Source organism: Narcine bancroftii, chromosome 6 (assembly GCF_036971445.1).
Source record: "Narcine bancroftii isolate sNarBan1 chromosome 6, sNarBan1.hap1, whole genome shotgun sequence".
NCBI lineage: Eukaryota > Metazoa > Chordata > Chondrichthyes > Torpediniformes > Narcinidae > Narcine > Narcine bancroftii.
Genome location: NC_091474.1, coordinates 188,802,615 through 188,815,158, shown reverse-complemented (window position 1 = coordinate 188,815,158; position 12,544 = coordinate 188,802,615). Strand labels below are relative to the sequence as shown.

Sequence of the window (12,544 nt, the reverse complement as noted above, 5' to 3'; positions counted from 1 at the left end):
TGGCAACATGGGTGGATAGGGTGGTGACAAAAGCATTTGTTAAGATGGTTTTCATTGGGCAAAGTATGGATTAAAAAATATGGGACATCATGATACATTGGACAAGGTATTGGTGAGACCACAGTTGGAGTACAATGCACAGCTATTGGAAGGATGTCAATAAGATAGAAAGGGTGCAGAAGAAACCAACCAAAATGTTACAAGCTCTGGAGGATTTCATCTTCAGGAGAAGCTGGGTCTTCATTCCCTGGAGAATAGCAAGCTGAGGTGTGACCTTGCAGAAGTACACAAGATCAAGTTGGGCATGGATGAAGTAAATGCTCACAGTCTTTTCCCCAGGGGAAATAATTCTAGAACTAGTGGGGATAGTTAGAAGATGAGATGGAACTATTTTTCACTCAGAGCATAGTCCACATCTACAATGAGCTGCAAAAAAAAAGAGGTAAAATTACAAAAATCAAAAGACATTTGGACAGATCTGTGGATAGGAATGGTTTAGAAAGATTTGGACATAGTGTAGACAAACAAGACCATTCCACAATGGCTGGCCTGGACAAATTGGGCTGAAGGGAGAATAAGAGCAAGAAAGAGAAAAGAAAAATGAGAGAAAGACAGAGAGAGCTCAAAAACAGTAGAGGTGAAACCATGTTTCATGTGTATAATCAATTAATTCATGTTTCTTCAACAGGAGCATATGGATCTCACACAGAACCAACTTAAATTAGTCTCTCACTATTCATGCCATACTTCATTATTCATTCTTCCTTTCAAATTGGATGTTAACAATTCCCATGTTAGACTACATCTGCCATCTTTTTTGGTTGCTCACTTAACCGGTCCCTTCCATTTTACAGATATTTTGTGTCCTCACAGTTGACTCTGATTAGCAAAACTTAGAGACATTGAGCTGGCTCCCCTCATCTACATAATTCTTGTAGTTTGGAAACAGCAATGACCACAACACCAGATGTCAGCAGCATGCTACAATTATGACATGATTAATTTTGTGGCATTATGCTGACATTCTGCCCATCATCAGGCCTAGAACAATGATCACACAGAACATCCGAGTGGCAAATGTTTTTTTAAAAAAATCACTTAACAGCCAGGTTAGTGTAGCGGTTTGTGCAACACGATTACAGCGCCAGCTGTCTGTAAAACGTTTGCACATTCACTCCATAATCGCATGGGTTTCCTTCAGGTTTATTCCCATCCTCCAAAAACATATGGGGTTTGCAGGTTAATTAATGTATTTGGGCCACATAGGCCAGAAGGGCTGTTACCACACTGCATCTCTACAATTAAAAACTGGCAACACTCTTGGAAACAATCGAGGTGGAGCTTTCTATTAGGTACTGGGATTCCAACATGCATACATTTGGGGTGCAACCCAAATCTTGCAACCACTTGCATGTTTTTTCACCCCAATTTTTGTAAAAGCAGATAGATACAATTTAATACACCCAAAGATGTTGCTCTCCGTGGCCATTAATGGACATATTGTATCTAATTTTGTATAAAGTAGCCAGAATAATTTTCAACGATACAAGGTAGTCCAGCAGATAACAATAAAACCTACTGGAAATAAGCAACAATTTTCAAATCTGATGACTGAGAAGGCAGCACTAATTACCTGCACTGTCATGACATGATTGGAGCCCAAGACCAAGTCCTAGTCCAAGGAGTAAAATGAACAACAAAGCCAGAAGCACCTTAATAGAAGGAAATAGATACCATAAGTTTGCATATATCTGAACATCTTTTTGTACAATACTTTGCAAAAAAGTATCCAACGTGTGCTGAAAACATCAAAAGACCACATACAAGTTCAATCAAATGCTGGAGAAACAGCAGGTCAAACAGTGTACTTTCTTTTAATGTGGTAAAGATACATAACCAATGTTTCGGGCTTCAGCCCTTCATCAAGGTATGAGCAAAATGTAAGTAGGCACCTGAACAAAAGACATGTGTTTAATTGGGTATAATTTTCACCTTCAATGAGATGAAAACTCATTGTTCTATAATTTATCCGTCCAGGCAAGTGTCTTCCAATGTTTACTGACTACTTGTCAAGGTAAATGATTAAATCCAGCATTTGCTTCACTTTGCTCCCACAGAGATGATTTTCCTACATTATTTCTGTACACTTCCTCAAAATGATACAGGTAATAATGATTCTGGCCCCCCATCCGGTGACAAATGCCACTTCTGGAAGACTTTCTCCGTGATCCCACTTCTGCAGTTGTCTGTTCATACCAATGATGTGTCTCCATGAAATATGGTTGTTTCTTTTCCCATTTCTTTATTTCAGGTGCATTTAAATTGAAGTGGAGCGAGATCCTTAGTAACTGGCGAGTTTTGGGAGCTGTGCTTTGTTTCAGTGCAAGACCCTTGACAACTGGTTGAAGTCTGTGATAGAGGTAAAGCCAGCAGCAAATGAATAGAAGTTCAAGTAGAGCAGTCAGTGCATGAGTGACCCAGTGTAGGAGTGGAGACTTGGAGGCTTTGGCAAGCGGAGGCTTTGGCCCTCCTACAGGTGCAGTAAAGTCAGACAAGATCTTTTCATAATCATCCTGAGTAGATGGCAGCTAAGGCTCCAATTGCAGATGTAGGAAATCTGGGACAGCAGTGTACTCCTGATGACTACACCTGCAAGAGATGCAGCCAGCTGCAGATCCTTTCAGTCAGTGTTAGGGAAATGGAACTGGAGCTGAACTCTGGATTATTCAGGAGGACACAGACACAGCCAGAAACAAGAGGCAGGTATTTGGGTGACTGTTAGGAGAGGGAAGGGAAATAGGCAGTCATTGCAGAATACCCCTGTGGCCACTCCCCTCAACAATAAGTAAACTATTTTGGATACTGTTGTGGGGGACAATCTACCAAGGACAAGAGATGGTAGTCAGGTCTCTGGCACAGAGCCTAGTGCTTCAGCTCAGAAAGGAAGGAGAAAAAAAGAGAGCTGTCAGAATGGGGGATTCAATAATTAGGGTAACAGATAAGAGGATCTGTGCACAAGATCAAGGCTCCCAGATGGTATGTTGCCTCACAGATGCCATAGTCAGGGATGTCTTAGATCAAGTCCAAAGCATTCTCAAGCAGCAGGGTGAGCAGCCACTTGTCATGGTCCATGTTTGTACTAATGATATAGATTGGAATAAAGGATGAGGTCCTGAAGAGGAAATACATGGAGCTAGGAAAGTAGATAAAAAGCAGACTTCAAGGGTGGCAATTTCGGGATTGTTTTCTGTGCCACGCACCAGTGAGGATTGGTATTGGAAGTTATGGCAGATGGATGTGTGGCTAAAGAGTTGGTTTCAGGGTGCAGGGGTTCAAAGTCATGGATACTGGGTAATGAACCTTGTCAGGTGATCAGGAGGGAGGATTTTAGCAAAAGTGATCACAAGTCCCTGACCGCTAGCATTTATTATGGATAAGGATAAGAATAGACAAAATAGTAAATAGTTTAATTACAATGGAGTTATGCAGAAACTAGGGAGAGTACATTGAGAACAGATGTTCCCAGGGAGAAGTGCAGAAATAATGTGGAGGATGGTTAGGTCCTGGATAGGTTTGTCCCACTGAGAGAGGGAAAAATGGTTGATAAGGGAATTGTGGTTGACAATAGAGGTGAGAGAGCTAGTTAAGGGGAAAGAAGAAAGCATACAGAAAGTTTAGGAAACAAAAGATGGCAAGGACTCGTGAGAATTATATGGTAGCCAGGAAGGAACTTAAGAAAGGACTTAGGAGAGCTAGAAGGGGCAGAAGACCTTTGAATAGGATTAAGGAAATCCCTAAGGCATTTTATGCATATGTGGAGAACAGAAGGATGATGAGAATGAAGGCAAGGCCACTTAAGAATAAGGGAGGCAACATGTGCAGGGTGAGGAAGTAGGGAAGGTCCTAAATGAACATTTTGCTTCAGTGTTCACCAAAGAGAGGGATCTTGGTCAATGTGAGGTCAGTATTGAACAAGCTTGTTGAGGTTAAGAAAGAGGAAGTGCTAGATCTTCTTAAAAACAATTAAAATTAATAATCCCAGACCAGACAAGATATATCCTAGGTGTTACAGGAATCAAGGAAGGAAATTGCTGGGGTTGAGGCAATAATCTTTGCATCCTCCCTCGCCACAAGGGAAGTGCCAGAGGATTGGAGAATGGCAAATGTGGTGCCCTTCTATAAAAAGTTAACATGGAGAATACTGGGAATTAATGACCAGTGAGTCTGACGTCAGTGGTGGGAAAATTATTGGAGATAATTCTTAGGAACAAGATTTACAACTATTTAGAAAAGTATAGTCTTCTCAGCATGGCTTTGTCAGGGGAAATTCATGTCTTACAAAACTAATTGAATTTTTTGAGGAAATACCAAAAAAAATGGATGAATATAGAGGAATAGTTGTGGTGTGTATGGATTTTATGAAATCAGTTAATTTAGGCATACAGCGCTGTAAAAGGACCTCCTGGCCCACAACCCTATGCCACCCGAATATCCCAATTAACCCCTATGATTAAGGGTGGGAGGAAACCAGAGCACATGGAAGAAACCCATGGAGACATGGGGAGAACATACAAACTTCTTAATGACAGTGCTGGAATGAATCCAGGTTGCTAGCGCTAATTTTCCATTAACTATTATGCTAACTATGCCACCCACTGACAAAGATCCCCCGTGGAGAAACATAAAGAGGCATGAGATCCATGGAAAGTTAGCTTGCCTGGAGAAAGCGGAGGGTAGTAGTAGATGGAACATTTTCTACCTGGAGGTCAGTATTTGTTTGGGGATCCCTGGTCTTTCTGATTTTTAGAAATAACCTAGACAAATTAGTAAAGGGTTAGGTCAGTAAGTTTGCAGGTAACTCAAAGGTAGGAAGTGTTGTGCATAGCACTGACGGCTGTCATAGGTTACAACATGATAGAAACAGGATGCAAAACGAGACAGAAGAGTGTATAATGATGCATTTTGGAAGATCAAACTTGATAGCAGGCTACATGGCTAATGACAGGATTCTTAACAGTGAAGAACAGAGGGACCTTGGAGTCCAAATATCAGGATCTCTCAAGCTTGACACACAGATTGAAAGGGGCATTAAGGAGCCTCATTGTATGTTGGCCTTCATTAATTCAGGAGATTGAGTTCAAGAGACGAAGTAATGTTGCAGCTCCATAAAACTCTGGTAAGTGCACACTTGGAATTTTTACAAGATATGGGGCCAATTTATGGATTATACAATAATTTAGAGAATTAAGGTGTTTGGGTGCTCCTCAGCTGTGTTGTATGGTTTCAACATGTCGTCTTTTGTTTCCTATTTATATTAGACATGCAAGCTAATCTTGTTTAGAGGGAGGGGGTTATTTAACCGGGGGTGGGGGGGGGGTTCATTTTTTCTGGTTTTTTTTCCTTTTGAGATATTTTGACAAAGATTAAGAATGATTAAGAATGGTATGATTAAGATACTATTTGAGAAGTACAAATTATCAGTCTTATAGTTCAGACCATGTATTGAATCAGTAGGTGTGTATGTTTTTTTTTTAAGTTAAACTCAGTAAATATATTTTAAAAAGAAAAAAAAGAAGGGACCACACTTGGAATATTGTGCTGAATTCTGTCACCTCATTAGAGGAAAGATGTGGAAGCTATTGAAAGGGTACAGAGGATATATCGCAGGATGTTGCCTGGATTGGAGGCAAGGTTAACAGAGCTAGAGCTATTCTCTTTGGAACAAATAAGGATGAGAAGTGACTTAGAGGTCTACAAGATTAAGGAAGGCATTAATAGGGTGGGCAGCCAGCACCATTTCCCAGGGCGAGATTAACAAATGCCAGAGGATGCATGTACAAAGTGAAGGGAGGGAAGTTATGTGAAGCATCGGGGTAAGTTTCCTTCTATTAAAAAAAACAGTAATGGGCACTTGGAATACATTGCTGGAATTATATGCAGGTGGGGTAAGGGGGGAAGAGTGTAAAGGTGGTAAATAGGGACAATAGGGACAGGGACATGGATGCATGAAAAATAGAGTGTTATAGGTGTGAGGTAGGGAAGATTTAGTTTGTTGAGTAGCTTTACATAGACCTGCACAACATTGTGGGCCAAAGTGCCTGTACTGTACTGTAATATTCTATGTTCTTCTTTAGAGAAGCAAAGTGATTTTTGAAGTGTTATTGGTACATGCTGACTGCGAGGTCGTCATTCACATCCATTCCTGATGGGGTTGTCTTTTACCCAGCCCACACCTCATGTTTACCTCCAATGTCTTCCCTATGCTGGAATGAAAATATGGAAATGCATGGATTCCGAGGATGTGCAGCTCTTGAACAGAGTCTGCAAAGCCTAGTTCACCCTCAGGCAGCCAATCCTGATACCCTTCCCACAAAACACCTTCATGGCCTTCTGACACCTCATGGTGTCAGACCACTCACCTCATCCAATAGCAGAGATATTTAGAAACAAATGTTATTTTTAAAATAAAATTTTAAAAATTGAATCTGGAACTAGGGTTGCCCGTGGTTTGGACTGGACTTGGTGTGGCTGTGGAAGGGCTGGAGGCAAATCTACAGATTCTCTGTGACTCTGGAGAGACTCTCTTTTATTTCTCTCTCTCTGACTGTAAGAGGTGCTTAGGCAATTCCTGCCATTAGTGAATCTGTCTGCCCTGCAGCAGGCAAAAAGAAATTTCATTTAATATCACACTGTTTTATTACAATGATAATAAATTAAATCTTGACATTATAAAACCATTTACATCATGGAAATTAAATAAAAATCAAGCAAATTTAAAAAAATGAAAATTTTCATGCATCTTTTTAAATAGGTCAATTGGAGTGACAGCAGCAAAGCAGTGGGGCCAGATAAAAACCAAATGATACAGCACAAAAACAGGACCTTCCTCCGTTTAGTTTGTGCTGAACTATTATTCTGCCAGTCCCAATGACCTGCTCCCCAAACATAGCCCTCCATACTGCCATCCAAACTTTTCTTGTCAAAGCTGAGCCCGCATTTACCAATTCAGCTACTGACTCCATCCACATTCTCATCACTCTGTGTGAAGAAATTCATCCTCATCTTCCCTTTAAATATTTAACATTCCACCCTTAACCATTGCCCTCTAGTTCTGATCTTACTTAATCACTGTGGAAAAAACCTACTTGCATTTAATCTATACAGACTCTTCATAGTTTTTATTTTATACTATTATCCCTTTATTTTTCTATGCTCCAGGGAATAAATCCAAAATGTATTTAATTTTTCCCTGTAACTCTTCCTGAACTTTCAACAGCATTCTTGTAAATCTTCCAATCAATGAAGATTATCTGAACACCAAGTTCATTTGAGACCAGCCACTGAGGTCAGAGCTTTTTAATTTGAAACTTGCACTTGGATAATTGGTTCCATTCTCCTTCAGTGTTTTTTTTTTAAATTTACTTTATTCTCTAAAGCAGTGGTTCTCAACCTTTTTCTTTTCACTCATGTACCACTTTAATAATACCTATGCCATTGGTGCTCTGTGATTAGTAAGGAGGGCTGCTTAAGTTGGTATACGAGTGGGAAGGGAAGGTTGAAAATCACTGCTCTAGACCCAAATGTTACTAAAATATTTTACCTGAGAAAAATTGTCATTGGCCCATTTCCTTTGGAGTTATGAAACCATTCACATAACAAGCCAATTAGGTACAATTAGAACAGTGGTTCTCAACCTTTTTCCACTTTAAGTATTCCCTATGACAGCAGTGTTCTGTGATTAGTAAGGGATTGCTTCAGGTGGTATGTGAGTAGAAAGAAAAAGATTGAGACCCACTGCCCTAAGGAAATTATTGAACCCGATTTGTTTTAAATGAAATTCAGTAATTTTCCAATTACTATTATGGATTTAGCTTTTTATTTCAGATTTACATAATTAGTTGAATTGAAATTCTTTCACTTAATGTCAGGATTTAAACTGTGATCCTGGCCTCTGGCCAAAAGTCCACGACACGTCATCACAATGCTGTTGTAGCAGCAGTCCTATTAGTTCAAAATATCTCACCAAATCAAACACTTTTGAGTGGATTAAATGTCCAAGCTGCATGGGCAGAACTGCCAGGTTAATTGACTCAGCTCATCAGCCTTGCAGATGTTAATCAACTGGCTAGTGTCCATCAGAAGTACTAGTAAAAATAAAAAACAACAGAACCCAGGGAAATAAATACACAGAAGAGCTGAAGAAAGTGCAGCCTGATAAATCTAAGTTTATTCTTGACCTTCTATAGCTATTTCAGGTAGCCCAAAAGTTGAGAAGTAAAGGCGGAGAAACCCTGTGAAAACTCATGTTCACCTACCTTTCTGAATACGTGGAGGTGGTTTCCAAGTCGTATATTCCAACCCCTCTCTGAGAGGGATAATCTCTGCACCACAGCCCTCTGCTGAATGTACAGCCACACTAAGTGGTTGATTTTGGGAGGGCTGATGATGCCATCAGCTTACGACCCATCTCCCCAATCACCCCTCTCCCTCCAAATCAGGGACAGTGGGAAGCAGTCGGGGCAGTGGGGAATGTCAGTGGGAGCCAGTGGGGACTGTGGGACAGTGGGAACTGTCAGCAGGGGTGAGGACCATCAGGGCAGTCAGAACAGTAGGGACTGGTGGGGCAGCTGGGGTCATCAGGGGGCGGTCAGTGCAGACTGGGTCAGCCACACCGAGCTGCTTTGGCCTTGGGGGCCGCTCTCTGCGGCGCAAAATGTGGCAGAGCAATGGTAGTCTTCCCTACCCAGAATCCCCCACACAGCTGGAACAGTTCTGGGAACCATAGAGCGGTTGCATGGGGGATTATGGGCAGTGAAGATGGCCATTGCTCTATCGCTCATTTATGACGGGTGTCATCAGTTGCCCCACCTCCGTCAGATCCGCAAGGCTCTACGAGGCACCTCTGGATATAAATGGGACGCTGGAGAAGCCTTTTAGACAAGTTCCCATAGCCGGTCTCAAGGCGGAGGCCCGACGTGAAATGGTCTATTGGTAACTGGAGCTACACAGATTTCCCCCTTTTAAGTGAGTGGTGAAATATGAAAACTCTGCGAGCTTGCATATACACAATAGGTTGATTAAAACATGAACTCAAAAAGTTCATGCTGAGAGAGTTAGCAAGTAAACAACTACCTTTAGGAAGTTAAAGAGGAAAATCTGTTGATGCTGTGATTGAAGCGCCAGACACAAAAGTGCAGGAGAAACTCAGTAAATCACTGAGCAGCTGTATGAACCCAAGGATAACCAATGTTTAGGGCCTGAGCCCGTCGTACCTTGGTGAAGATAGTGACAAAGGCTGGAAGGTGACAAGAGGAGACAACAAAAAGCTTTAGATGATAGAATCTGTTAAGAACAGATGGTCAGAGTGGAACCAGATAAAGGTGGGAAAATAAGAACACAAGAGAGAGGGTATTGGGGAACCAGTGAGTTGAGAATCTGGGTAATTGTGGCGCGATCAATGACCACTCGCAGACACGAAGCAGATAGTCAAAAGCTTAATTGATGAGAAGACCCAGGAATGTCTCTACATGCTGTTGGCTCACATCCAAGGCAGGTGTGAGGGAGGAGACGAGGGATCTTGGCCTTTATTAGGGGGTCTTATGGGGAGGGGCTACAGGTACAGAAGGCAGGCCCCTGCCCAGCCCAGTGAGGATATGCCTGCAGTACCCTGTTCCACCATATCCGCCCCTCCTTTTTTTTTAAATGAAGTCTGGCGGGGTGATGCAGGGCAACTCCCATTGGCACAGGTCTTGTAGTCCATACAGTTCAAAGGTTCAGCTGCTCCAGGGGTTTTATTCGGTGCCGAAATCCCTGAAGTAGTGCTGGCTGTATCATTTGTTCCAATGGTACGATGGCTTGATCGCTCGGCTGGATGTTAGAGGACTGAACAGCTCAGTTCTGTGTCTACTGAGTCCGTAGAGGGTGGGGAATTTGTTTAAAACAATGGGATGGGAGGGAACACCCGAGGGGCTATATTGGAGGTGGGATCACTACTTAAATTGTCAGGGTAATCCCTGGGGCCAACTAGTCACTTCCTGGGGGAAATTGGGTGAACCTCCCATGAGGGGACCCACTCACTGCATCGTTCCGTCCATCCAGGTACCTTACCAGCGCATACTGGAGGTGCGCATTCAGGAGGTGCACTTCCTCAACCAGTGGGTCTGCATTGTAGGTTCTAACATGCTTCCAGAGAACCACTGGCCCCAGGGTCGTCAGCCAGACCGGCAACATGATTCCCAACACCGACCTCCTTGGGAATGAGAACAATTTTTCACAAGGTATAGCGTAGGTTGCTGAGCAAAGTAGGGACCTGGTGGCATACAGCACCTCTGGCAGGGCCTCTTCCCATTGGAATACAGACATCCCTTTCGACTTGAGGGCCAAATGGACTGCCTACCAGATCATACCAATCTCCCTCTCCACCTGCAGGGGTTGTAGCTGGTGATTCTGCCCGTAGCTAAGCCCTTGGAAAGGAAGTATTGTTTCAACTCCTCACTCATGAAAGTGGATCCCCGGTCGCTATGTATATAACTGGGGTATCCGAACAGAATGAGGCCTTGGTGAGACCTCACTTGGAGTATTGTGTTCAGTTTTGAGGAAGGACACCATTGCCATGGAGAGAGTGCAGAAAAGGTTTACCAGATTGATACCAGAGATGGCGGGACTTGCATATGAAGAAAGGCTAGAACAACTGGGCTTGTACTCGCTGGGGTTTAGACGATTAAGAGGAGATTTAATAGAAACGTTCAAAATTCTTAAGGGATTTGACAGGCTAGATGCAGGAAGATTGTTCCCAATGTTGAGCAAGTCTAGAACCAGGAATCACAGTTTAAGGATAAAGGGGAAGTCCTTTAGGACTGAGATGAGGAAGAATTTTTTCACTCAGAGGGTGGTGCATTTATGGAATTCTCTGCCACAGGAAGTGATTGAGGCCGGTTCCATAGCTATATTTAAGGGAGAGTTAGATTTAGTACTTGTGACTAAGGGGAATCGGGGGGTATGGAGAGAGAGCTGGAACAGGGTATTGAGTGGATGATCATCCAATGATCAAAATGAATGGTGGTGTAGGCTTGAAGGGCCAAATGGCCTACTCCTACACCTATTTTCTGTTTCTAATACTGTGTGGAGTGCTTTAATGACCATGAATAGGGCAGGGGATGGCGAATGGGAAACGTGAGTACTTGTCCACGATGCTCAGGAGATAGATGTTCTGATTCATGGACGGGAGGGACCCCTTGAAGTCCATGCTGAGACATTCAAAGGGGTGAGTGGCCTTGATGACTTGGGCTCTCTCTGGTTTGTAAAATTGCAGCTTGCATTCCACACAAATCGAGCAATTGTGAGTCAGCTCACTGACCTTCCTCCACTGAGAAGGGGAGGTTACGGGCCCTCACAAAATGGAAGAGCCTTATGACCCCTGGGTGGCAGATGCTATTGTGGAGGCCCTGGAGCCAAACAACTTGCACCCTGGCACACATTCCCTGGAAAGGGCATCAGGTGGCTCAATGAGCTTGCCCACACACTACAAGATTTCATAATTGTAGGTGGACAGCTCAATTCTCCACTTCATGATCTTGCCAATTTTGATTTTACCTACTGTTTATTGCTAAACATAAACAAGCAGCTTTCTAGTCCATCAGCAGGGTGAATGGTCTGTGGACAAGCAGTGCCTCCAATGGCGCATGGCCTCCACTATAGCTTGTGCCTCCTTCTCGAAGGCGGAGTGCCTGTGTTCAGGGCCTTGGAGGGTGCGGGGGAAAAAAAAACACTGACCTGCCTGCTTGGTTCAATGTGGCGGACATAGCAAAGTTGGATGCATCACTTTCCACTTGGAACAGGATGGATTCATCAATGGTTTGCAATCCCGCCTTGGCAATCTCGTCCCTGGTGCCCTCAAAAGCCTTATGGGCTTCCGCCAATAGGGGAAAGGTATTGGTTTTCACTAGGGATTTGGCCTTGTCTGCATAGTTGGAGATCCATTGGGCATAAATGAGAAGAACCCCAGGCACCTTTTTAAAATCCTTGGGGTTCTGTGGCAAAGGTAATTCCAGAAGGGGCCACATGCTCTTGGGGACAGGGGCGATGACACCATGCTCCACCATGTACCCCAGGATTGCCAGCCACTTGTTGCTAAAAATACACTTTTTCTTATTATATGTGAGACTGAGGGCCTTTGCAGTGGCCAGGAAACACTGCAGGTTCTCGTCGTGTTCCTTCTGGTCATGGCTGCAAATTGTTTAATTTTCCAGATATGGATCCGTAGCCTTTAGTTCATTGCCATCCACCATGTGGTCCATTTCCCTTTGGAACTCTGGCACCACATTCATGAGGCTGAATGGGACTGTAGAAAATGGTAGAGTCAGCCATTGGCCTCCAACACCACGTATGGCTGGTCTTTTAGGCGAATTGGGATTTGGTGATACATCGATTTGAGGACTATGGTAGAGAAGACCCTATACATGGTGATCTTGTTCACCTTATCAGCTATGCAGGGCAAAGGGTAGGTGCCCAGTAAGGTGAACCGGTTGATGGTCTGACTATAGTC

At 43.2% G+C, this 12,544-nt stretch overlaps 1 protein-coding gene across 2 annotated transcripts in view; it reads right to left on the bottom strand.

Moving 5' to 3' along the window:
• LOC138736879 (venom phosphodiesterase 2-like) overlaps positions 1–12,544 on the bottom strand; it is a 161,560-nt gene that overhangs the window by 145,261 nt on the left and 3,755 nt on the right. For both annotated transcript variants that reach the window (XM_069887028.1, XM_069887029.1), the window contains exon 2: positions 1,634–1,712. In XM_069887028.1, coding sequence (XP_069743129.1) covers positions 1,634–1,712 — 79 coding nt within the window. The remainder of the gene's footprint in view (positions 1–1,633; positions 1,713–12,544) is intronic.